The following is a 25,975-nucleotide window of genomic DNA, read 5'->3' on the forward strand; positions in this document are numbered from 1 at the left end:
GACAGAGAGAGAGAGCAAGCTCTCCCTGATTATCTTCCTTTCCTGGCTTTTCGGTGGGGGGAAGAAAGAAAAAAAAAGAGAGAGAGAGCAAGCAAGCTCTCCCTGATTGTCTTCTGTTCCTGGCTTTTCGGTGGGGGGGAAGAAAGAAAAAAGAGACAGAGAGAGCAAGCTCTCCCTGATTGTCTTCTGTTCCTGGCTTGTGGCGTTTTTCCGGTCGGTCCAAGGAGGGGAGGAGGGCAGGTCTGTCTTGTGGGGAAGGGGCTCACCAGGTCCTGGGAGGGGGCGACTCGTAGCCTCCAGCCCCCCCCCCCCAGTTAAAAGAGTTGCTGGCTGATGAAAGCCCAGCTGAGTCTCCCAGGATGGAGGGAGGGGAAAGGGCAATGTGGCAGAGGGGAATGAAGCCTGCAGGAGCAATGAGGCATTTAGCCTTGAGAAAAGCAGATTTATTTCGTTTGGGGGGGCGATGTGCCTAAAGGGGAGGGTCTCCTGAGAAGCTGAGAACCCCCTTTGTCCCTGTTACACCAAAGCGCCTCAATCAGAATAAAGCTGGAAGGGACCTTGGAGGTCTTCTAGTCCAACCCCCGCCCCGGCCAAGGCAGGAGACCTTATACCAGGGGTTGGCAACTTTGGTGAGCCAAGGTTGCCTACCCCTGCTTTATACCATCCTGGTCAAATGGTTCAGTCTCTTCTTGAAAACCTCCAGTGATGGAGCACCCACGATTTCTGGTGGCAAGCAGTTCCACTGGTTAATTGTCCTCCCTCGTAGGAAGTTTCTTCTTCGTTCCATGTTGTTTCTCTCTCTTATAAGTTTCCAACTCTTGTTTCTCGTCCTTATTAACGATAATAAGGTCAGAAGGGACCTTGGAGGTCATCTAATCCAACCCCCTGCTCAGGCAGGAAACCCTACACTATTTCAGACAAACGGCCGTCCAGTCTCTTCTTAAATACTTCCAGTGATGAAGCACCCACAATTTCTGGTGGCAAGCAGTTCCGCCAGTGAATTGTCCTTAGTATTAGGAAGTTTCTCCTTAATTCCAGGTTGCTTCTATCCTTGATGAGTTTCCATCCGTTGCTTCTTGCCCTGCCTTCAGGAGCTTTGGAGAGACCTGTGAAAACAGGCTTGACAACCACCTTGGAGGAGTTGCTTGAGCGGGGGTGGGGGGTGGGGGGGTGGTCTGCATGGCCTCAAGGGCTACCGCCCCTCATTTGGGAGTAAGGAAGCAAGATTCATATTCACACAATGGGGGGGGAGTCAGAATAGGAATCCACTGTCACCTGCTAGGCTGCCCTCCCGGTGCCATATCTTGGGCAGGAGGAAGGGAGACCAACAGGTGAAGCTCGTGGCCCCTTCCTCATTCAAACGAAGACGAGGGAACACATTCAGAGGTGCCAGATTGGCTCAGGATTCGAATCTCCTGGGGAAGATCAATGCTGCCAGGAAAGTCAAAATATTCGACCTGATTGGGTTGAAGGAATCTGGAGCGTGCCACCCAAGCCAGATCGGATCGGTTGGGCAAATGGATCGGGTCAGCTGGCATTAGCAAGTGGTCACTGTCTTCAGAGGCAGAAGGTGACACAGGTTTTGGGGTACCCCCTGGTCCTCTGGGCAAGGTGCAAAATGGCCAGGGTATGGCTAGTCCTCAATTTGGGGTTTGTCCGTGAAAAATCATTTTATTGGGTACGATGAATTCGAAGGATAAAGGTTTGCCCACTGCTGTTAACTGCGGTGGGTAGGGGTACGGATGTTTGCTAACCTTGAGAGCTTTAAGATGGGTGGACTCCAACTCCCAGCATTCCCTACCCCCCCCCCCCCCAGAGAATGCTGGGAGATGAAGTCCACCCATTTTAAAAGCACCAGAGTTGAAAACCCACAAGGGTGTCTTTTAGCTTTTCAGGGCCTGACAGGTAATAGAGCAGGGGCCTTCAAACATGGCCCTTTGATGACTTGTGGAGTTCAACTCCCAGAATTCCTCAGGCAGGTACACTGGCTGAGGAATTCTGGGAGTTGAAGTCCACCAGTCATAAAAGGGTCCTAGTTCCCTCACGCTGGCTGAGGGATTCTGGGAGTTGAAGTCCACAAGTCATCAAAGGGCCAAGTTTGAAGACCCCTGTTCTATTGCACCAAAGGAATTTGGAAGTCAATGTTCACCCCCCTTTTTTTTCTCCCTTACCTCACTTCTCTACTCTCTTTTCCCTCCCCATCTGTCCTGCTCTTTGCTTCGTATTTCGATTGCATCGTATATTTTAAAGAAATAAAACTTCTCCTTTTTTTAAAGTCCTGCTCCCGCACCCTCGGTCAGTCTGCCGGCCTTGAGCGAGGATGACCCATCTTTTTAAGTTCTTGCTCCGGTCAGTTTCTGACCTGGCTTGACAATAGGGCAGCTGGAACCTTCATCTGGATTTGGTTGTGCCGGTTTTCAAGTAACCGAAACCAGATTGTGGAGCTTCTGGCAGGAAAAAAAAAAAAAAATCAGAGTCCGATTTATAATCTCAACACAAATCCAGTTTTGCTTTTTCCCCCTGGCCCTGTTTGAATTCAGCAGGAAGAGTTTGCTTGCTTGCTTGTGTGTGTTTGTGTGTGCGTGTGTGTCTTTGTGTGTGGAGGTGGAGGTGTGTGCTGCACAAGGCTTGGCTCATGGGGAGGGGCTCTTGACCTGGCCTAAAAAGCAGCGACAGGCCGAAATCAAACAGGTCCCTGCAGCTAAATCTTACAGTAATCCTATTGTTTCCATTTTAAGGGGGAGAACCAGGACAGCTTCCCCTGGGCTAGGGGGGATCCTGCCCCCCCTTTTCCTCTTCTCCATGCCTGCCAGGGATTTTTTTGGGGGGGGGCTCTCTGCCCCTTTTGCCCCAGCTGCAATTCAGCAGGTGAAAGAAATCCCTGGAGGGCAATTTTTTTTCTCTTTGTCTACAGGAATGGCCTGGAAAGGCAATTAATCTCCATTGACACACCCTGGGGGGGCAGGGGGGGACACACGGAAGGTGAAAGGTGGGGGAGGAAGCTGACCCAGGAGCCACGTTTTCCCTGCCCCCCCCCTTGCTAAACTCACAGCCTCCTCCCCCCCCCCCATCCACACCCTAAAGCCAAAGCAGTGGAGGGGTGGGGTCTGTGCTGGGACCACCAAAGCAGAGCGAGCCCCCCAACCATCAGCCAAAGCAACTGCAGGACGCGGGGGGGGGGGGGGCTCTCTAGTCCATTCAAGGTGCACCCCCCCCATTCAGGATGCACCCCCCCCTCCCCTCCCCGCTCAGCCACCACCAAGCTGGGTTGAGGAAAGTCTGATCACAGGTATACCTTCTCCCGCCCCACCCCCCAGGAAAATAAGGGGTTCCCATGCTGCCCCCCCCAGATTGCACCCAAGGGGAAAATGTGTAACGCTGCTTGGCCGCCAGAAATTGGAGGGGGGAGCCCAATTAAAGCTGCCCAATTAAAGCCGGGCAGAAGAGCAGGATCTGGACTGGGGGGGGGGGTTGGGATGGGGGAGGGGTCCCGCTCCTCCACTGCTTGTGGGGCTGATGCACCTGCGAGGCAGGCAGAGGCAGACCTGGGGGGGGGGTCCTCGGGGGGTCCTTGCTAACAGGCGCCCCTCAAAGGAGAAGGGCCCTTGCATCACCCCCCCCTGTGCCCCCCCTTTTTCAGGCACTGAAGTTCTCAAGTCCCCTCTTGATGGGCTTCACTACAACTCCCATCATCCTGCACCCAACAGCCGAGGGGGGGGTCTAAAGGCTAGCAGGGCAGAGGAGAGGGGGTGCCGGCACTCTGCTTATGCTCAGAAACCCGCTGCTTTCCGCAAAAACGGGTCACTCTATGGAGGGCTGAGGACCGCGGGGGAGCCCGGGAGGGGGACGGTTGTGTGTGTGTGTGTGTGTGTGTGTGTGTGTGTGTGTGTGTGTGTGTGTGTGTGTGTGTGTGTGTGTGTGTGTGTGTGTGTGTGTGTGTGTGTGTGTGTGTGTGTGTGTGTGTGTGTGTGTGTGTGTGTGTGTGTGTATAGAAGGGGGGTGTCGCCCCGCCGGGTCCGTCAGCTCTGCGCCCGCGGGCGCCCTTTTCACCGGACGGCAGAAGGGCGAGGCAAAGGGGCGGGGCCGGGGGCCGGAGGGGCGTGGTCTGGCGCCCTTATATCCCAGCCAGGGCCGACCGGCCGCACGTGCTGCCTTGCTGCCGGCTGCTCCAGCCGTGGCACCCTTTGAGGCTCTCTAGTCGGGCCCTCCCCGACCGGCGGGAGGATGTTCGGGGGCTTCTACAACCCGGAGGCGCCGGCCAGGGGCTGGGCGGCGGGCCCGATCCAGCCGGCCCAGGCCCCGCAACTGGCCCCGGCCCCCCCCGCGCCGCCCTCGACGGCCCAGGCGGAGAAGGTGAAGCGGCCCATGAACGCCTTCATGGTCTGGTCGTGCGCGCAGCGGCGGCGGATCGCGCAGGAGCAGCCCCGCCTGCACAACTCGGAGATCTCCAAGCGGCTGGGCGCCGCCTGGAAGCGCCTCGACGCCGCCCAGAAGCGGCCCTTCATCGACGAGGCCAAGCGGCTCCGGGCGCGTCACATGCTCGACTACCCGGACTACAAGTACCGGCCGAGGCGGAAGAGCCGGCCCGGCGGCCGGCAGCCCGTCGTACTCTCCCCCGCTTGCCTGCCGGGGCAGTCGGCGCCCTTCGGATGGAGGGCCGGCCCCCCCGACGCCCTCCCCTGGCCCGACGGCCATGCGGGGCTGGCCCCGGACGGCGGCGGCGGCAGCGGCGGCTACGTGATGGGGGCCGCGGCGGCGCCCTGCAGGTGAGACCCGGTCCCCTCGACGGGGCGGACGGGCGGGCGGGAGGCCGGGCGCCTTGGCTCGGGAGCGGAGGGCGGCGCCCCCCCCCCCGAACAAGCGGGTGGAGCCGGCAGCCTGTGAAACCCGGTTCCGTTTGCACGACGGGCAAGGCGGCGTCGGGGGGGGGGGGCTGCCAGGGTGAAGACCCAAAGCCCCCCCCCCTCCGGCCAGCGTCGAGAGGCGTTTCCTGCCTCACCTGCGCCAGGTGCGGCCAGCCCCTCCCCCGAAAACGAGAGGGGGGGGCACTGCAGCCCCGGGACGGTTCCGCGGCCGACCCTCGACGTCGTTCCCTGCGAAGACCCCAGCTGGTCCGCTTCTGTGGTGCCGCCAGCCGGGCGTGCCCGCAGCCCGCGGTGCCAGCTCTCCCCGGGCGCTCTGCAGCCCCGTCCCGCCCCGTCAAGCGGGCAGGCACCCAAAATGCAGCCCCCCCCTTCCCTCCCTTCCTCCCGGGTCAAGCCCGGGCCAGAGCGAGCCTAGGAGCAAGTTGGTTCCGCCAGAAGGACTGGCCTGGCCAGAGCCTAGGCAGAGGGTAGCCCGCCCCTTCTGGGCTTCGGGGGGGGGGCGCTTCTCGGGCCCCTTCACAGCAGCTCCGGGCTGAGGCCAGACAGGCCTGAACAGGTTTGGGGGCTCCTGGCCAGAACTGGAAGATCCGGCTGCCGGAGGAATGCAGCTCCATCCCGCCCATGCTCCCCCCTTTCCTCCCACAGGTGCAGGGCTGGGCAGGTGGCAATCAGAGCCCCCGGCCCCCTCCTCCCCTCCCTCCCAGGGCTGACCCAGCCCCCTCCCTTCCCCAGGGCCCGTTTCCATCCCGGCTTGCTTGGGAAGTTCTGCCACCGAAGGGGGGTCACGGGGGGGGGCAAAGCTGGTGAACTGGCAACCCCCCCCCCAAGTGCTTGTCTCCCTCCCCCTGGAGAAAGGGACGGGCAATTCTTGGACCTGTCCAGTTCTAGAAAAAGCTGCCCCTGAGCTGTGGGGTTAGCCCTAGGGATTCCCTGGCGATAACGCAGGGCTTTTGATGTGCATCTGCACTGTACGCCTGCTTACTCTCTCCTGGTCCCTTTCTCCGCAATCTCTCTGCTCTAAGAAGTGTGGGGGGGGGAGCACAGTACGGCTCGCTGGGGAATTCTGGGAGTTGAAGTCTTTAAAAGTTGCCAGAATTGGACACCTCTTCCTCAGAGGCACACAGGCAGGGAGGCCCCTCAACCTGCCCCCCCCCAAACTGCCATTTATGAAGACCGATGGGGTGGGGGCTAGGTTTGACTCAGTATAGTGCAAACCCACTTGTTTTCTCGCCCCCCCCCCCAAAGAAACGAATGCTCCCTCCCCTCCCCTGGATGGAACTAACCCCCCTACTCTTCTTTCTGTTGGCAGCAGCCTGGTCTACAGCACGCCACCCCCCCCTGCCACCATGCCAAGGAAGCTGGACGCCGGCCTTCCCTACCCGCTGGGGGACTTCCCGGACATTGTGGCTATTTGCGGGCTGCAGGGCTGCGAGGACGCAGCCACCCCGGGCTGCCTCCTGGAGCCCCCTCCCCAACACTTGGGGTTCAGCAGCGCTGCCCACTTGGCCCCTCTCTAGCAACGATGCCAGCTGCAGCTCCGTTTCTGGGTTTCGTCACGCAAGGAAGGCCCAGGCGTTCGGAGAGATGCTGAGCCCCCCCACCCCCAATTGGGACCTAAAGGAGGAGTGCTGGACACTGGCCTGAATCGGACAAAGCAGTCCCGAACTGCTGGCACGAAGACGTTAAAACCATTTTTATAAGGAATATGGAGGGTTGTTGTTTTTTTAAAAAAAATAAAAGCTTTATAAACGAACCAATGATTGTTTATAGAGCCCTTTGCTGAGTTGAACTGATTCACAACTCCCCCCCCCAAAAAAAGCTAGACAGAAGCCCCCCCTGGCAAAATGTAATAGTAATAGTAGTAAAGTTGGAAGGCACCTTGGAGGTCATCTAGTCCAACCCTCTGGTCAGGCAGGAAACCCTACACCATTTCGGACAAATGGCTGTCCAGTCTCCTCTTAAAAACTTCCAGTGCTGGAGCATTCACCGCTTCTGGAGGCAAGGAGTTCCGCTGGTTAATTGTTCTCACTGTAAGGAAGTTTCTCCTTAAGTTCTAGGTTGCTTCTCTCCTTGATGAGTTTCCACCCGGTGCTTGGGTGGAAACTAATGGGTCCAGGGTTCTTTCTGCTGGCTGCCCGACCCATTGGAGAAGATAGCACTGGCAGCCAGGAAAGAGGTTGGGGGGTGGGAGAGGTGTGCTAAGTCTCAGCTCCCCCCCTTTGCTAGGGGGAGGTCATGACCCCTGGGCTGCTTTTTCTGCTGGCTTCATAGCTTTGCCAGGCCTGCCAGCTGTGCATCCAGTCCCCCCCCCAAAGCCAGGCAGCTGTGCTGACTCACCTGGGCTCTCCCTGATCACCCCAATTAGCCTGCCATGCCCAAGTTCCCACCCCCCAGGGCATGGGGAAGGGGGGGGCTCCTTGGGGGGGGAGGGTGTGTGTGTTTTTGAGCATGCAAGGGCTCCCCCTAGTGGGGAGAGGAAGAACCACAAAAAGCCAGGGAACCATTTTGCACACAGCTTCTCTTTTGTTTGCAAAAGGGGGACGTAAGCAAGGAAAGACCCCTCACCCCCCCCCCCAAACACACACACACCTCCCTCAAATAAAGAAAGCAGCAGTCTGGTGCAGCCACACTGCCCTGCGGTGGGCCATCAAAAGTCCTGTGAAACTCCTGGGGAAGGGGAGACCGCTTCCCTGGACGCAGGAGGAAGAAGGTGCAATGGGCAGGCAGCCATCTTTGAGGTCACCCTGCGGGCATCGCAGCCCACAGGCGGTGGTGGACGTCAGCGAGCCGGTCACTCTTTCTTGAGCCTGCCCGTAGCATCCCAGTAGTAGATCACCTGTCCCAGGATGAGGCTGTGACAGGCCAGGGAGACCATGTAGGTCAGCACCATCAGCAGGTCGCCCGTCTCCTGTGGAGCAGAGGAAGACGTTTTCCTGGAGGTCTGGGGAACTCCTGCCCACATTTCAGGCCCGGCCGGTCAAGAGAGCCACTGGCTATCCTTCCCTCTTGCCTAGCCAGCTGGAGGGCAGAGCGGTGACGGACAAGCCACCATACTCAGTTTGCGAACAAGGCTCAGGTCTGGGTGACTTCAATCCAGACCAGGGGCCTTCAAACTTGGCCCTTTGATGACTGGTGGACTTCAACTCCCAGAATTCCTCAGCCAGCCACGCGTGAAGTCCACAAGTGATCAAAGGGTCCTAGTTCCCTCACGCCGGCTGAGGCATTCTGGGAGTTGAAGTCCCCAAGTCATCAAAGGGTCCTAGTTCCCTCACGCTGGCTGAGGAATTCTGGGAGTTGAAGTCCCCAAGTCATCAAAGGGTCCTAATTCCCTCATGCTGGCTGAGGAATTCTGGGAGTTGAAGTCCCCAAGTCATCAAAGGGTCCTAATTCCCTCATGCTGGCTGAGGAATTCTGGGAGTTGAAGTCCCCAAGTCATAAAAGGGTCCTAGTTCCCTCACGCTGGCTGAGGAATTCTGGGAGTCCACCAGTCATAAAAGGGCCAGGTTTGAAGGCCTCTGTGCTGGAGGGTCCCTTGCTAGGACGCTGACTGGGCAGATATTGAGCAGGGGGGATGTACTCATTGTCCCTCCTTCCTTCCAGGCTGACTCTCAGCCTCTCTCTAGTTCCAGGTCAGCCTCAATTTACAACAATTCGTTTAGTGACCATCTAACGTTACAACGGCACTGAAAAAAAGGGATGTGGCCCTTTTCCACACTTACAACCCCATTGTGGCATCCCCCCCCAGTCACGTGATCCAAATTCAGAAGCTCAGCAATTGACTCGTATTTATGACGGTTGCAGCGTCCCTGGGCCGGGCGATCCCCCTTTTGCAAAGCCAATGGGGGGAGCCAGATTCATTTAACAACCGTGTTCCTAACTAGGCCGGCACTAAAAAAGGTGATTTATGACCATTTTTCACAGTTACGACCTTTACAGCATCCCCAGGGTCAAGGGATCCAAATTCAGACGCTTAGCAACTGACTCGTAGTTACGACGGTCGCAGCGTCCCCGGAGTTGCGCAATTCCCCCGTTTATGGCCCTCAGACAAGCAAAGTCAATTGGGGGGGGAAAAGGCGGATTCCTTTAACGACCGTGTGACTAACTTAATAACTGCAGTGATCCACTTAACAACGGTGGCAAGGAAAGCCGTAAAATGGGGCAAAACTCCCGCAACAACCGTCTCGCTTAGCAAAGGGAAATTTTGGGCCCTCTTGAGAACAACCTGCGTTATGAAATTTAATAGAGGGTGCCCCGTCTCTCCAAAGCGATTGTCAACGCTGCTGACATCGGATGTTTTTGCTTTGACAACAGATGGAGATGCAGCCTTTTTCTTCTTATGTTTTACTCTGAGAGTTAGAGTTAGATGATGCTGGGGGGGGGGAGGGAATGTGCACGAGAGTCCAGCTAGACATAACAACACTAAACCTAGCGTGAGAATCAAGGTTGTTGAAATAAGAGATGATAAGAACTGGCTGGAGAGCTGGAGGGGAAGCCTGCATTTCAAGCTACTTGGGGAATGTGATTTATGACGGTTAATTGGAGGAGGGAATTGTGCTTCGATACTACGTGCTCGGGAGGGGAATCCAGATGTTGGCTTCAACTATGTTAGTGCAGAAGCTATGCTACGCCAATAAAAGATTCTTTAAGGTAAACAGTGCCTCGAAGTTCTTTGAAGAGTTTCACCTGGTCGGAACCGTGACAGCTATCCGGGCCATTTCCCTTTGCCCCCCACACACAAACACACACACCTGGATGGACGTGAAGATGCGTGCCAAGGAGCCAGCAAAGAGCAAGAAAGTTGTGATGGCCGAGAGCTGGCCGGTGTGCCCGTTCTGGTAGTTGGTGGCAGCTTGAAGGAGCTGTTGGAGAGAGATATGAACCCTCTTGAGGTGGCGGGCAGAGACGCCAGGGCGGCTGCCTGCCACCCACCCACCCAGCTATCGCCATTAGGGAAGCTGGCTTCCCAGAAAGCTCCCCTGACCTGGGGTGTGTGTGTGTGGTGGTGATCCCGCTTACCCTGCCGGTGGCCGCAGTGGGCATGTTGGACACCTGCAGCGTGGTGACCAGGATGGACGGAGTCAGCGGGGAGAGCAGGAGAGACAGGAGGGCGAGGTAGATGAAGAGGAAGGCCAGCCCTGCAGAGAAGAGTTGCGTCATGCTCCGGTCCCACCACCTTCACTCCTTGCCCCCTCCCCATCCCCCCCTTGCTTGGTCAGCGGTGGTGGGAGAGGCCCAAGACAGCACCCCAAAAGGTGCTTTTTTTTTGTTTTTCAAACGGACTTCTCATCCAAGCAGATTCTTCTGTTCTCAGGGTCTGCAGAACAGAGGAAGCTTCTTGGAGGAGAAGCGAAAAGTCTTCAAGAGGAAAACAACAACAACAAAAAACAAAAAAATCCAGTTGGCTTTTGAAAAAAAAGCGCCTTTGGGACAACCTGGATGACTGAGCATCTCCACAAACATAGGTCAACATCTTTGTAAATGTTACAAAATGCAATAGGCTTTTCTAGTTGAGTTTCTCAACCTGAGTCAGCTTTCAGAGGGGTGGACTGCAACTCCCAGAATTCCCCAGCCAGCATAGCTGGCTGGGGAATTCTGGGAGTTGCAGTCCACCCCTCTGAAAGCTGCCCGGGTTGCTGTTCTAACTATCCAACTTAAAATTGGATCTTCCAGGTCGCAAAACAGATCCTCGCCAAAGCACTTCCGGCTTCGGGGTGTTGGCGTGGCTGTCTGCAAAATCCCCACCCCCACCCCACTTACCACGTCTCGTGTGGCCCCCAAAATGCTGCACCATGAAGCCGATGGACACCGTCTGCATCATGATGAAGAGGGCCTCTCCCCAGGCGCTGGGAAGGAGGGAGAAAAGAGGGCAGGGGGTGGACAGGGGCTCTGGCCAAGCCGAAGGGGGGGGGGGACAGATTGGCAGAGTCCCTTCTAGGCCAGTCTCACGGCAGGGCTGTGAGATTTGCCAGACCTGAAGAATTTGCTTCAAGAGTTGATGGGTTTAATTTGCATCTCAGACCTAAATCTTTTCCTTCCTTCCTTCCTTCCTTCCTTCCTTCCTTCCTTCTCTTCGGCCATCTCTCCCTCCCTTTTCTCTATCTTCTTCTTCCTCCCTCCCTTTGGCCATGCTTCCCTCCCTTTTCTATTCCTTCCTCCCTTCCTCCCTTCCTTCCTTCCTTCCTTCCCGTTAGCTCTTTCTTTGCAGCCCAAAGAGGCGAGAAATGGCAGCAACCCAGCGGTCTGACTCCAGGGGGGCCTCCTCCCCTCCCCGTCCCCACCCAGTCCCTTCCATGGCGGTGGTGGTTCTACCTGAAGGGGAAGTCGTGGGCGAGGCTGTAGGCCATAGTGCCGCTAATGGCCACCAGCTCCAGCAGGATGGAATGGAAGCTCAGGCCCTCTGCACTCTTGGCCCCCAGGATCTTCAGGATCTGGGGCATTTTCACTGCAGAAAGGGGGGGGCACCGGTCAGGCCGAGGGAGCATCCTCGGCTGGAGGGGGGGGTCCAGAGAGATGCATAACCCCACTGATTCTTCGGATGTGCCCCCCTCCCTATCCGAGGGCATCCTTTAGGTCGGAAGGCAGGGAGGCCACCCAACCCATTCCCCCCAGCTTTGGGGAGGGAGGGAGGGTCCAGAGGGCTGCATAACCCCACCGATTCTTCAGCTGTGCCCCCCCTCCTCATTTAGGAAGGCATGGAGGCCAATCAGCCCCCCAACTTTGGGGATGGAGGGAGGGGGGGGGGTCCAGAGGCTCCTTCTTCCTGGGATAAATTGTGCCCATTGCCTCGATGGACCCATTGAGGCTGCTCTGCCACCCGACATGCCATCAAGAGGGGGAGAAGGGAGGAGCAGGCAGACTGGGGCGGGGGGCTGCTGGGGGCGGGGAGGGTCTCTTACCCACGAGCGAACCGGCCACCACGCCCAGTCCGAGGACTTTGCTGAGGAAGGCCTTCAGGCAGGGCACTGCGAGGGAGGAAGAGAGCGGAGAGGCTCCCACCGGCCCGGACAGCCCCGCCCGGGGGAGGGGGCTCCCATCGCGACCGCTACACCTGACGGGCGGCTGCCTGTCCGGGCCCTGCGGCGGGAGGGGGCGAGGACCCGCCCGGCCCCCTCCAAAGAACAAAGGACCGCGTTCCCCCCGCCTCCCCACGACCCTCCAGCGACTCGCACGACCCTCCGGACGAGAGCAGCGCCTTCCTTCCGCCCACGTCCAACATGGCGCCGCCGCCCTCGCCCCGCAGGAAAGCCCCGCCGCTGCCCTTCTCCAAGATGGCCGCCGACGGCCGCCGGGGCACTTCCGCCCGTGGCGCGTTGCCACGACGACGGGGCGCCGCGCAACCCTTCCCCCCCTCGGGACGGGGCGGGCCCGGCTCACCGTGCAGGAGGTTGAGGTTGACGACGAGCTCCTCGTAGCAGCGCTCGGGGAGGATGTAGGGGACCAGGGCCACCTTCAGCCCCGACGCCGCCATTTTGGGAAGGAGGGACCTTTAGGCGGGACAGACTTCCGCTTCCATAACGCCGCTCGCTGCGCCCGAAGAGGGCGCGGGCCCGTCTGCGGCTGCGCGGGGGGGGGCAGCCGGGTCAGCTGTCTCTTACGCGCGTGCGCTTCTTCCAGTGCGAGTGTCTGCCTGCTGCGAGGCGCGTGCGCGAGGCTGTTCGGGCTGACGCGCACGCGCACGAGCGCCCCGCCGCGCCTCTCCTCTCCACGTGCTTCCCGCTTTGATTCAAAGGCCCGCGATGGCCGCCATTCCTCGGCTGCCATCTTGTCCCACGACGGCCTCCAGCCACGGGGACGAGGCCGGCCGGCTGCTGCCCGCCCTCAGCCGTGGCACGGTGGCCCTGTGCCTGCTTCACGCCCTGCGGCTGCAACGGGGCCGCCGTCTCTGCCAGGCGGACCGCCGTCGACGGGCAGCCCGCCACCGCCGGGCCCAGGCCCGCTCCCGCCAACGGTTTGCCCTGCTGTGGCTCTGCCGCCTGCTGGCCCGGGAGAACGGCCTGCCCAGCCCGTGCCTGAGGGGCGTTGGAGGCCGTCGTGGCGGCACGGGAGCCCTGCCTCGGCTGCTGCGGGAACGGCGCCTGTGGAGCAAGTCGCGCAGCTCGGCCTTCTGGGAGATTGTGCGGGCGAAGGCCTTCAGCGCCTGGGAGTGGGGCGAGAACTTCCGCGTGTCGCCCAGCACCTTCGACTACCTCTGTGCCCACCTGCGCAACGCCATCCAGCGCCGGGACACCAACATGCGCAGGGCCATCCCGGCCGACGTGCGCCTGGCCATGACCCTCTGGCGCCTGGGCGCCTGCACTGAGTACCGGGCGGTGGAGCAGCTCTTTGGCGTGTCGCGCTCCACCGTCTGCAAGATCCTGCGCGACGTGTGTGAAGCCGTGGTGGGCATCCTCACCCCGCTCTACGTGCGCCCGCCTGACCCAGCCGAGGTAGCGGCTGGCAATGGCTTCCCCCTGCCACAGCTGGCCGGGGTGCTGGGGTCCCTGCATGTGCCCATCCGGGCCCCCAACGAGAACGCGGCGGGCTACTACAACCGGCGTGGCTGGCATTCCCTGGTGGTGCAAGCTGCCGTGGACTCCCGGGGCTGCTTCTGGGACATCAACGTTGGGTGTCCGGGACGGGTGACCGATGCCCACGTGTTGTTTGCATCTGAGCTCTACCAACGAGCCCAGGGGGGCGAACTCTTCCCCGGAGGGTCCCGAGACGTCAGTGGGGTGCAGGTGCCCGTCTACCTGCTAGGCGGTTGCTCCTTCCCGCTGCTGCCCTGGCTGATGCGCCCTTACAGGGCAGCGGCCCTGAGTCCCAGGCAGCAACGCTTCAACGAGTACGCCGACGCTGCCCGGACAGTGCTGGCGGTGGCCTTCGGGCGCCTGCGTGGGCGCTGGCGGTGCTTGACCAAGCGCAATGACACCGACGTCTCCTTCCTGCCCACCCTCATCGCCGCCTGCTGCACCCTGCACAACATCTGCGAGAATCGTGGAGACGCCTTCCAGGCATGCTGGATGGAGGAGGAGCAGGAGGAGGAGCAGGAAGAGGAGGCCGAGCCGCAGGAGGAGCAGCCGGTAGAGGAAGGGGAGGAAGAGGATGCGGAAGCAGTAGAGATCCGAGACGCCCTGGCCTGGGCCCTGAGGGGCTGAGGGGTCTCTGGGCGGGAGTGAGGGGGTCGCAGGGAGACAGCAAAGGAGTACAAGGGGGTCAACCTGCTATGGGTGGTCCTCAGCATACGACTACAATTGAGCTGTTACTAAGCGAGACATTTGTTAAGTGAATTTCGCTCCATTTTACCATCTTTCTGACCACGGTTCTTTCTTACCACTGCCGTTGTTCAGTTTGTAACCCGGTCGTTAAGTGAATCCGGCTTCCCCCTTGACTTTGCTTGTCAGAAAGGACGGAAAAAGGGATCACATGACCCCCCCCGGGACGCCGCGACCGTCGTAAATATGAACCAGTTGGCAAGAGTCTGAATTTTGATCACGTGCCCACGGCGATTCTGCAACGGTCGTAAGTGTGATAAACGGTCACAAGTCCCTTTTTTCGGTGCCGTTGTAACTTCGGATGGTCACTAAATGATCTGTTGTAAGTCGGGGACGACCTGCATTCCCCAGAGCAAAGAAGCAACGGATGGAAACTCATCAAGGAAAGAAGCAACCTGGAACTAAGGAGAAACTTCCTGACAGTGAGGACAATTAACCAGTGGAACAACCTGCCACCAGAAGCTGTGAATGCTCCAATCCTGGAAGTTTTTAAGAAGAGACTGGACAGCCCTTTGTCTGAAATGGTGTAGGGTTTCCTGCCTGAGCAGGGGGTTGGACTAGATGACCTCCAAAGTCCCGAGTCTGTTATTTTGTTATTCTTAGGTCTGGACTGGCCTCTCCAGTTCCTGAAAAAAGGATTCCGAATAGGGCAACGTGAACTGGGGGTGGTGAAAGACCCTCTCCCCATGAAAGGGGTCTTTGGGGTTTATCACCTGGGAGGGACCCCCCCCTTCAATAAACCTCACGGACTTTTGTTCAGAATGTCTCTTGTCTTTTCCGGATACCCCCGTCCCTGGGTCTGCCTTGTTCCTTTCGGGGTGGAGCGCCCGCGCGCGCGCACACACACACACACACACACACACACACACACTCCCCCGAGTGTGGTTGTCGAAGTAGAACCAGCCCAGACTGTCTGGGCCTGAGAGCAGAAAATAGGAACTCCACCGCGGTCTGCGACCGTCCTAAGTACGAGTCAGTTGCCCAGCATCTGGATTTTGTCGTAAGTGTGAAAAACGGTCCTAAAGTCACTTTTTTCAGTCTTATAACCGTTGTAACGGAGCGGTCACTAAATGGACTGTCGTAAGTCGACTACCCGTGTTTCCTTCTGCTTTTGACCTCCGGAAGGGTCAAGCCGAATAAAATCTGATCCTCCGGGTGGAGTGATTTGCCCCTGGGGTTTCTTTCTGGCAGGGCAGGTGTGAAGCACCCCCCTTTAAGGGGGAGGATTCTGGGGATCTCTGGCAAAGAGGGCAGGTGGGGGGGGTGTCTGCTTCCTCCTGGTGCCAGGAGGAGGGGGCTGTTAGGGAAGAGACCCCCAAAGACAGGAAACTGAAGACCAGAAATTAAAATTAAAATAAAGAGAGCAAACGAAGGACATGTCCAGGCCTTTAATTAGCTGGCTTGCTGGGCACAGCAGAGCGGAAACCGCAGTTGCCGTTCCCACGGTCTCAGAGCATGCTCTCCCCCCCCCCTACTATGAGGTTCCTTTCTCTTTACTCTGGAGTAAACTGCAACCGTTTTACACCGAGTTTGAAAGCCTTCACGGAGGGGCTGCGTCATGGCTGGGAAGCAGCCTCCCCCACGGATCTTCCATTGCTCGTTCTTCCTCTTTCTCCTCCTCCTTCTTTCTCTTCCTCCTTCTGTTATATATACAAGATGGACAGGGTTTGACATTTGTTACGTATATGTAAGGGTGTGGGTCTATATATATGTTCATAGTATGTTTTAGGTGTGTGTCATGTATGTGTTTTACTGAGAGCGGGCAGCTAAATTTCATTTTTTGATGGGTGCCTTTGTGCACGGTAAAAAAATGACAATAAAGGTGTCACAGGTTCCTCTTCATCTACAAACCCTTCTAGCACTGATGATGTTACCTAGTTGGGTTATGAAACGTCTGCAAGAAAACCACCCAGCTCAGAGAGCACCATGGACTCCATAGTCGTCGTCCTCCTCCTCCTCATCTTCCTCCTCCCTCCTAACACTGATGATGTTACCTAGTTTGGTCATGAAACATCTGCAAGGAAACCACCCAGCTCAGAGAGCACCCAGGACCCCACAGTCGTCCTCCTCCTCCTCCTCCTCCTCCTCCTCCTCCTCCTCCTCCTCCTCTTCCTTCCTTCCTTCCTTCCTTCCTTCCTTCCTTCCTTCCTTCCTTCCTTCCTTCCTTGCTATTGCTATTACTATTATCCCTCAGTTTCCTCTTTGGAGGAAAAAAACAGTTCCCCGTGTCGACACCCACAACTGCCCCCCACCTGACCCTGGCCAGATCCTCAGGAGGTAGATGGAAAATGCCATTAAAAGAAATAGAAAAATACCATAAGAAATATACTTTAATTAACAGAAGTGATGTGTTGCAAGCTTTAACTAATACGATAAACTGGCTGAATGCAATGACCTGCGTGCAATTCTGTGAAGAAAACCTGTTACAAGAAGTGTCAGCTGAAAGTCACAGATGGTGTAAGATACTACTCGTGTAGGGCAGTGTGGTAAGATAGTCCCTTGTGTGAACGTCTCCTTACGTGTGGTCTGTGTGGTCTCGAGATATAAACTTCTCCCCTTTCCAGTGTGTTAAAAGTAGATAAGAGTCATCCTTTGGATGAGGTGTGGGCGACAAGTTGTACAATAGTGATGCCCCAGGAGTAGTCTGGGGTTCAGAATTTGTCATTCTAATGCTGTGAACCTTTGCGTAAATAAAACCTTTCTCCAACCCTTCATGGTCTTGTCTTCTGAAGTAAGTATCATGGTTTTTCCACTACACTCAGATGCCCCACCTGCTTCTCCAAAGCAGCCTTCCCTTTCCCGTGGTTAGGCTAGTTCTCACGATACAGGGAGTCCTCGACATAACGACCACCGTTCGGCCCAAAATTCCCATCACTGAGACACTGGCTGAGTGAATTTTGCCATTTTAACGACTTTTCTTGCCTCCGTTGTTAAGTGGATTGCTGCTTTCGGCTTCCCCCTCCCCCCTGTGGACTTTGCCTTTTAGAAGGTCGTAAAAGGGGGACTCCATGACCCCAGGACACGGCGACCGTCGTAACTGTGAGTCAGTGGCCCAGCGTCTGGATTTGGATCGCGTGACCGTGGGGATGCTGCAACCGTGTGAAAAAAACTGTTGTGCGTCACTTTTCTCATATAGTCACTAAATGAACTGGTTTTTGTTTTGTTTTTTTAATAAAAGTTTTATTCATTTTTAAAAAGTACAGTCTTTAGTGCTTAGTAAACAACACGTTGTCTGGGTTCAAATATTTAACATATTTCACTTCTTCAATCTAAATCTCTTCAATGCTACACAATCCAGGATTTTTTCCTCTGATCTTCCTTTCTTCTCCATATTTTTTTTTCCATTTTCCCTTCATTACACAATCCATTGCAAGTTTGTTAATGTATGCAGAGTTAGACAAAAGCATCTTCATCACATTTTACTAATATCATACAAATAATAATATCGGTTCATAAATCAATCCTGTCAATCCATTAGTCAACAGCCTGCTTCTCATGCTCTTGCTAAAGTTTGATTTCCTATCAGTATTTGAAATACATTCATCAGTTATGATTTTCTCAATAGTAATTGCATTGATATCCCTGAAAGTTTTATTCAAATCAACCCCTCTTATGTCATATTTCTCATATCCAAAAAAGAAAAGAGAGAAAAAAACGCTATCTTAATTCTAAGTCATACCTTTAATTATAAAAGTCTAATTACATCTAAAAGCCTTCCGTTCTTTTAATCATAGGCAAAGAAGTATTTAAATCTATAAGGTCCCCTTTAAAAGGTCAAATCTTCTTTTTTTTTTTTTTAAATCTCTTTAAAATTCTTTCTTTGCCAAGTCACTTTCCTATTAGAATTTTCTTTCTATTTTTATAAAAATGGCTTGGCACAAGGAAGACAATTTAGGTAGGGGGTAGGGGTTCCATGACCCCAGGACACGGCGGCCGTCGTAACTGTGAGTCAGCGGCCCAGCGTCTGAATTTGGATCACGTGACGGTGGCCACGGGACCGCAACCGTGGGAAAACAGAAAAAGCCGTTGCTTTTTTCAGTCCCGTTCTAACTTCACACGGTCACTAAATAAACCGGGGTAAGCCGAGGCGTACCCGTGTACTGATTTAACTTATTTAACCTCCCGCCTCTCCCCCCTCCCGCCGCCAGTGAGACCATTTTGTGAAAAAGCTAAAATTCCCCTCCAATGGCAGTCCAAAAAAGGGCAGCGGATGAGTGGCTGGCATTTTTCTCTTGCCGTCTCCGTCCGTTAAGTGTGAAAGGAGCCAAGTCCGGGTCACCAGCTGCTGCCCAAGGAAGGAGGGTATCCAAATAACCCTCAGAGGGACTGGTAGCCCGTGTGGGCCCGCCACCGTCCCACGGCGAAGGCCACGAGGACGATGACGATGAGGAGGCCGAGGACCACGCCCACCACGATGGGCAGGACGACGGAGCGCCTCTGCTCGGGACACACCTCGGCTGAAGGGGCCGGAGGAAGGAAAGTGAGGTCAAGGCAGAAGAGGGGGTGTCCTTGCCCCCCCTGGGGTTTAGGGTGGGGTAGGCAACCTCGGCTCTTTTATGACTCATGGACTTCAACTCCCAGAATTCCTTAGGGTGATGGGGGGAAGGGGGGGAGCGCTGGTTGGTCTCCTTGTTGAGGAAGCCTTGGGAGACATGGATCAAGGCGAAGGGGGTAAGGATGGGTGTGGGGGGGGGGTTCCCCGGCTTCTTCAGACAGGCACTTCTGAACCCCAAAAATGGATGGAAGGAAGGGGGAAGGCTTGAACCTGGGAGCCCAGGGCTGGGGGGTTGGACTAGAAGACCTCTAAGGTCCCCTTTTCAACACTGATTCTGTGTTCTATGTCGGGTTGGTGGGAAGGACGAGGGGGGGATTGGTGGGGGCCTCTTGGGGCCTATGGAAGCAAGCAAGCCGTTCATTTCAGCACACACACACACACACACACACACACTTTCCAAAAGGTGCAGAAAGGGGGTGATGGGAAGGACGAGGGGGGGAATGGCGGGGGCCTCTTGGGGCCTATGGAAGCAAGCAAGCCGTTCATTTCAACACACCCACACAAACACAAACACACACACACACATGGCAAAGGCGCCAAGGTTAAGAGGGCTTACAGAATGCAGAATGATAGGATGGGAAGGGACCCTGGAGGTCTTCTAGTCCAACCCCCCCCTGCTCAAGCAGGAAACCCCTATACCCAGGGTCTCCCAAGTCGGCCACTTGGAGACTTTTGGACCTCAACAACTCCCAGAATCCCCCAGCCAGCCTGGGTTGAATCAGAACTCAGCCGGAAGGCGAACAATCCCTTTTTTGGGGGAATCAGGTAACTTTTCTTAGCAGACGGTGGGAACGCAGGAGACGTAATATACCTCTGCTTTGGCCAAGTGGGGGGAAAAAAAATAACCTGGGGGATTCTGGGAGTTGAAGTCCCTGAGTCTGCTGCCCCCCCACCGCTGTCTGAGAGGGGAGCTGGGAGGGTCCTTTCCCGCCTTGCAGGCGGAGAGGCAGCAGCATTTACCTTCTCCGAACTTCCCATCCTGCAGCTGGAAGGCCTGGATCCGCTCGCTCAAGGCACTCAAGTGGAAGTCCTCAGTGAGGTCCAGGCTGCGGTTGAGGCACTGGTAGGACATGCCCAGGGGGGCCGCGAACTCCCGGAGGGAGGCGTTGTTGGCCCTGAAGGTCGTCTCTGCGGAGGCAAAGAGCCAGGCGGCGGTGGGGAAGGGGCTCAGTGCCCCCACTCGGGGAAGATCCTACCTGCTGCTCCCCCCTCCCCAAAAGGTTTTACCACCTTCCTTGCCACCGTGGCTAAATGAATCACTGCAGGTCTTAAGTTGGTAACCCCGTCATTAAGTGAACCCAGCTTCCCCAGATGCTCATCAGAAGGCCACAAAAGGGGATCGCGTGACTGCGACCGTCATAAATAGGAGCGTCCGAATTTTGGTCACGTGACCGCGGGGACGCCACGACGGTCGTAGATGTGAAACACGGTCCCTTTTCTCAATCCTGGTGTAACTCTGAACGGTCACTAAAGGGATAGTTGTACGCGTGGATGAGCCAGCTGGGGTGTGAATTCAGATGGGGGGGTTAAGGGGGGGGCTTCATGGCTGAGGCCAGGTGGGGCTTGCCTGCGGCCGTAATTTGAGGGGCCAAGCAAACGTTCCCCCCCCCAAAGACCCCCAGGCCACCAAATTTGTGCAGGAGACCCCCTCCCCACGGAATGGGCCTCTGTCTCTCCAAGAGCTCTGGGGCATCAAACCCTCGGTCAGCACTGCCACGGGGCACTGAACCGGCCCCCCACCCCTGAGCCAGCCCCCCCAGCTGCTCCCCTGTCGTCGCCTGGGGGAACCAGTAGGTGAGATTGGCCTGGACTTGGCTCAGGTAAGCTGTCTTTTCTGTTTCATTCTGAGAAAGAGGGGGGAAAAATGGGTTTTTTTCTCTAGAAAGTAGGGGTGACAGAGGCCAAAGCTACTAGATGACCTCCAAGGTCCCTTCCAACGTTTTTATTATTATTATTATTATTATTATTATTATTATTATTATTATTATTATTATTATTACTACTACTACTACTACTACTACTACTACTACTACTACTATTATTATTATTACTATTATTATTACTATTATTACTATTATTGCCATTATTCCCATAGTAAAAAATTACAATAAACGTTATTTTATTATTATTCTTATTACTATTATTATTATTGCTATTACTATTATTGTTATTATTGCCATTGTGCCTACAGTAAAAAAATTACAATAAAGATTATCTTATTATCTTATTATTATTATTACTAATATTATTATTGCTATTACTATTATTACTATTATTGCCGTTATGCCCATAGTAAAAAATTACAATAAAGGTTATCTTATTCTTATTATTCTTATTACTATTATTACTATTATTATTGCTATTACTATTATTATTGCTATTACTATTATTACTATTAGTATTATTGCTATTACTATTATTATTATTGCCATTGTGCCCACAGTAAAAAAAATGACAATAAAGGTTATCTTATTATTATTACTAATATTATTATTATTGCTATTACTATTATTACTATTATCATTGCTATTGCTATTACTATTATTATTATTACTATTACTATTATTATTACTATTGCTATTACCATTATTACTATTATTGCTATTACTATTACTACTATTGCTATTACTGTTATTACTGTTATTACTATTACTATTATCATTGCTATTACTATTATTACTGTTATTACTATTACTACTACTATTATTGCTATTACTATTATTACTATTATTGTTGCTATTGCTAGTATTACTATTATTGTTATTCTTATTGTTATTGTTATTATTATCTCCCCTTCCCCAAATTCATATGTTCTGCCCCCAATGGGACCTAGAGCAGTGTCTCTCAAGCTCGGTCATAAATTCCAGATGGTCATAAACTGAGGACTTCCTGGAGTCCCCACCTCTGAAAAACTGCCAATCTTGAGAAACACTTGAGTTACAACTTGGCATGTGATGCCTGCTGACCAGCTGATCAGACCTAGAGCCACCCCTATCCCCCCAGTCAGCACCAGTGAGTCATCCCAGTCTGACCAGAGGGTGCGGGGGGGGGGTGTCCTTTTGGGAACTGCCCGATGAGTCAGGGGTGTGGGGAGAAGCAGGGTGACTGTCTGAAAATATTGCAGAGAAATTATATTTTCAAATAAACCAGTCACCCAGGAAAGCACAACGTCGGCAGAACGTTAGGAAATGTGATATTAATACACAGATAAACCCTCACAATGTCATCCTCTTCTCACAAAGTTATTATTGAGTAAATTAAGTTTATATTTTAAAAAACTCCCCCCCCAACTGCGGGCAGTCCTTGACGTATGACCAAATATATCGTTAAGCGCTACAGTCATTAATTGAGACATCCCGTGCTGGCGATTGGCCACCATCCCGGCCGGCTTCCCCCATTGACGTTGACGTAACCATCATAAACCACAGCCAGATGCCAAAGTGGCCCCAGTTCACGACCACGCGATTGCAGGGATGCTGCGACGGCCGTTCAGCATGAGGACCGTTTGTAAGTAAAGAAAATTTTTGGTTGCTAACTAAACGGTCGTAAACTGAAAGACGACCTATAATCGTTAAGCTTGCTGTCTTAAAATGTGACCTTATCCTGCCATTGGTCTGGATTCTGGAATGATATAAAGTAGGGGTGTCCAAACTGGGCCGCTTTAAGACTGATGGACTTCAACTCCCAGAATTCCCCAGCCAGCATACTCCTTGTGGCCCTGCTTACTCTCCTATAATCCCTTCCTCTCCAATCTCTCTGCTTTAAGGGATAGGTGAGGACGTGAAATAGGGGAGGAGTCTCCAACCTTGGCAACTTTAAGACTGGTGGACTTCAACTCCCAGAATTCCCCAGCCAGCATACTCCTTGTGGCCCTGCTTACTCTCTTGTAATCCCTTCCTCTCCACTCTCTCCGCTTTAAGGGATAGGTGAGGACATGAAATAGGGGAGGGGTCTCCAACCTTGGCAACTTTAAGACTGGTGGACTTGAACTCCCAGAATTCCCCAGCCAGCATACTCCTTGTGGCCCTGCTTACTCTCTTGTAATCCTTTCCTCTCCAATCTCACCGCTTTAAGAGATAGGTGAAAAAAAAACAGGCATGGCTGGCTGGGGAATTCTGGGAGTTGAAGTCCACAAGTCTTAAAGCGGCCCAGTTTGGACACCCTTGCTGTAGGGTTTCCTGCCTGAGCGGGGGGGGGGGGGGGCTGGACTAGAAGACCTCCAGGGTCCCTTCCCACCCTATCATTCTGCATTCTGTAAGCCCTCTTAACCTTGGTGGGTGGGCAGTGCCTTTGCCTGGTTGTGTATGTGTGTGTGTATTGAAATGAGCTGCTTGCTGGCCTCCATAGGCCCCAAGAGTCCCCCTCCCTCCCCTCTCCTCCCTCTGTCCTTCCCACCCACCCCCTTCCTGCACCTTTTGGAAAGTGAAGAGAATAAAGCCCTCTGGGAAATGTAGTTTCAAGGTGGCCGTCTTGCTGGAACAGGTCCCCGAGAAGTCAGTCTGGTTGGGCTGCACCGCAAAGGCTCCCCAGACCTGGAAAAAAGAGGGAGAGAGGAAGGAAGGAAGGAAGGAAGGAAGGAAGGAAGGAAGGAAGGAAGGAAGGAAGGAAGGAAGGAGAGACGGCATGCAGGGCCCCCTCTGCCCCCCCCATCCCAGGCCCTCCATTTCCTCAAAGTAAACTGAGGCTGCTGCCTTTCCCCGTCCGTGCCCTCCTGCCCACACTCTTCTTCAGTTAAATTGGGGGACGTCCCGTCTAGAGAAAAGAAGAACGGGGGGGGGGGGACAGGATAGCAGCCTTCCAGCATTTGAGGGGCTGCCCCAAAGAAGAGGGGAGGGGTCCCCCTATTCCCCAAAGCCCCAGAGGGGCAGGACAAGAAGCGACGGATGGAAACTCATCAAGGAGAGAAGCAACCTGGAACTAAGGAGGAATTTCCTTAAAGAAGTGAGAACCGTGAACCAGGGGAACGGCTTGCCACTACAAGTTGTGGCTGCTGGAGGCTTTTGAGAAGAGACTGGACAGCCATTTGTCTGGAACGGTCTAGGCCAGGGGTGGGCAACCTTGGCTCTTTTATGACTGGTGGACTTCAACTCCCAGAATTCCTGAGCCAGCCACGCTGAGGGGAAAGGGAGAGGCTTCCAAGCTGAGCCAGGCTGGCCCAGGAATTCTGGGAGTTGAAGTCCACCAGTCATGAAGAGATCATAGTTCCCCCCATGCTGGCTCAGGAATTCTGGGAGTTGAAGTCCACGAGTCATCAAAGAGCCAAGGTTCCCCAACCCTGGCCTACTTGGGCAGGGGGTTGGACTAGATGACCTCCGAGGTCCCTTCCAACTTTATTATTCTGTTCAACAGGAGCCACTCTGCCGGGGACAGATCCAAAAGGGGGAAATCCACCCTCTCCCCAAACTGTCAAATGCAGCTGTCTGGTTGGGTAACCCGGTTAAGGACGGCCGTAAAGCGAGTCGCGCAATGCAGCCCGGTGGCCCGGCGAGCGAGGGAGAGGAACTCGACTGCCGGCCTGGAATCTCCTCGCTCAGAAAAATCGACTTCGGTGCCCAGCTTCGGCACCCGGGCTCCCAGCCCCACCGGTCCCCCAGCCCCGTCTGACCCACAGGGACACACACCTGCCCCCCCGCATGCTCACCTGCCGCTTGGCTTTGTCTGCGTAGCGGACCCGCAGCTGCAGCCCCATCTCTGCCCGCAGACAGACGGCGGATCCCTGCTTGACGGAGTAATTGCCCACCAGCACACCCGGAGGCTGAGTGGGCCGTGGGGCCGTGGTCTGGGGGGTGGTGGTGGTGGTGGGGTGGGCGTGGGAGGTGTGGTTGGCGGGGGCTGTGGTGGCGGCCTGATGGGTGGTGGGGTGCTTCTCGTGCGTCGTGGTCTGGGGGTGGCTAGTCGGGTGGGCAGTGGAGGTGTGATTGGCAGGGTGAGTGGTGGCAGCGTGGCGGGTGGTGGTAGTGTGGCGGGTGGTGGTAACGTGGTGGGTGGTGGTAGCGTGGTGGGTAGTGGCAGAGTGGCGGGTGGTGGTCTGCTTCCTGGCCGTGGTGGTGTGGGGGTGGGAGGTGTGGGTGGTGGTGGTGGTGGTGTGGCGATGGTGGTGGTGGGTCGTGGTATGCTTATGGGCAGGGGTCTTGGTGAAGGCGGGCACCAGAGTGGCCGACTTGGTGGGGTGGGGCCAATTTGCAGAGTCCGACTGGGGGGAGCCGGGCTGCCAGGGGTCCTCCAGCTCCGAGGGGTGACCTGCAAGAGAGCGGCCCAAGCAACCGGTCACTCAGTGGCCCCCGGGGAGCCATGCCAGCCCAGTGGGAGGGGGGGGATCTGTCTGCAGAGCGGCTTAAGCCCCTTTTTCCACCCAGCCAGCCCCCCCCAGGTTTCTTCTGCTTTGTGCCTCTGATTTCGGAGTGGGGGCAAGAGTCTGGGAGCCCACCCGTCCACCCACCGAGGGACCCTACAAGAAAACCCCCCTCCCACAGGGTTTGGGGAGGTTAATTTGCCCCTCCCTCCGGGGATCCCCACTTCAACCCCCCCCATCCAGGGAACAGCCCTCCCCGGTTCCAGGGAAGGAGACCACCCACCTGCGGCCAGCAGGCACCAGCTGGTGATCCACAGGACGGTGGCCCCCACCGAGACCTTGACCCACTGCATGGCTCCCTCCGACGGCCTCCCTCGCAGGGCTGAGGCTCACGAGACTCTGGACCCGCCGCTTCCCCGTCCGGCCTGGGGGGCTGGCAGAAGGGGAAGGAAATGAGACTTGCTGCTTTGACAAAGTGTGAGTCAGTGGGGGGGGGGAGAACCAGCCAAGGGTGAACGCAAGGGGGGGGTGGCAGGGGGTGAACGCAGGAGGGAAGAGGGGAACTCTTCCCTCCTGCGACATGGCGGAAGCCACTGCACGGCTGTGGCCGTGGGACCTCATGCATGGCATCAGCTTCTGGCCACTCCCCCCCGCGCGTTTCTTGCCTGCCCGCCTCCCCCCCCCAGGGGCCAGGGGCTCAAAGCGAGTAGCGGGAGGGTCACAAAGGCTGCCCCCCCCCCCTCTTTGGTGCTCAACCAGGAACCGGCTGTGTCCTTGTGTTTTAATGGAATAAGAGAACTGGATGGGACCTTGGAGGTCTTCTAGTCCAACCCCCTGCTCAGGCGGGAGACCCCTCCCCGTGCCATTTCAGACAAGCGGTGGCTCTCTCTGCCCACCTGGTCTCCCCCCTCCCTCAAAAGCCCCCTCCCCAGGGGACGTCCCCCCACTGGCTCTCTGCCCTCCATGGGGCAGTGGGTGGGAGGGGGCCAGTGTGTGTGTGTGGGGGGGCGTG

The 25,975-nt window shown here is 55.6% G+C and overlaps 3 protein-coding genes across 3 annotated transcripts; 1 reads left to right on the forward strand and 2 right to left on the reverse strand.

Moving 5' to 3' along the window:
• Nucleotides 1-4,350: 4,350 nt before the first annotated feature.
• On the forward strand, nt 4,351-6,382 carry SOX15 (SRY-box transcription factor 15). The gene is made up of 2 exons (XM_039337848.1): nt 4,351-4,766; nt 6,175-6,382. Exons 1-2 carry the CDS (start codon nt 4,366-4,368, stop codon nt 6,380-6,382), a joined length of 609 nt encoding a protein of 202 aa, XP_039193782.1. The 5' UTR covers nt 4,351-4,365.
• A 984-nt stretch (nt 6,383-7,366) lies between these two features.
• On the reverse strand, nt 7,367-12,398 carry MPDU1 (mannose-P-dolichol utilization defect 1). Its single transcript, XM_039337868.1, has 7 exons — nt 12,240-12,398; nt 11,762-11,827; nt 11,175-11,307; nt 10,623-10,708; nt 9,882-10,000; nt 9,614-9,724; nt 7,367-7,773 (listed from the first exon to the last, which is right to left on the reverse strand). Exons 1-7 carry the CDS (start codon nt 12,331-12,333, stop codon nt 7,657-7,659), a joined length of 726 nt encoding a protein of 241 aa, XP_039193802.1. The 5' UTR covers nt 12,334-12,398; the 3' UTR covers nt 7,367-7,656.
• A 4,870-nt stretch (nt 12,399-17,268) lies between these two features.
• Nucleotides 17,269-25,459, reverse strand: CD68 (CD68 molecule). Its single transcript, XM_039337860.1, has 6 exons — nt 25,247-25,459; nt 24,313-24,911; nt 23,084-23,203; nt 20,440-20,515; nt 19,632-19,799; nt 17,269-18,573 (listed from the first exon to the last, which is right to left on the reverse strand). The coding sequence occupies exons 1-6, from the start codon at nt 25,314-25,316 to the stop codon at nt 18,434-18,436; spliced, it is 1,173 nt and encodes a 390-aa protein (XP_039193794.1). The 5' UTR covers nt 25,317-25,459; the 3' UTR covers nt 17,269-18,433.
• Between the last annotated feature and the right edge of the window lie 516 nt (nt 25,460-25,975).

The sequence above is a fragment of the Crotalus tigris genome, unplaced genomic scaffold (genome assembly GCF_016545835.1).
Source record: "Crotalus tigris isolate CLP2741 ecotype Arizona unplaced genomic scaffold, ASM1654583v1 scf7180000017690.20705106771:4171800, whole genome shotgun sequence".
NCBI lineage: Eukaryota > Metazoa > Chordata > Lepidosauria > Squamata > Viperidae > Crotalus > Crotalus tigris.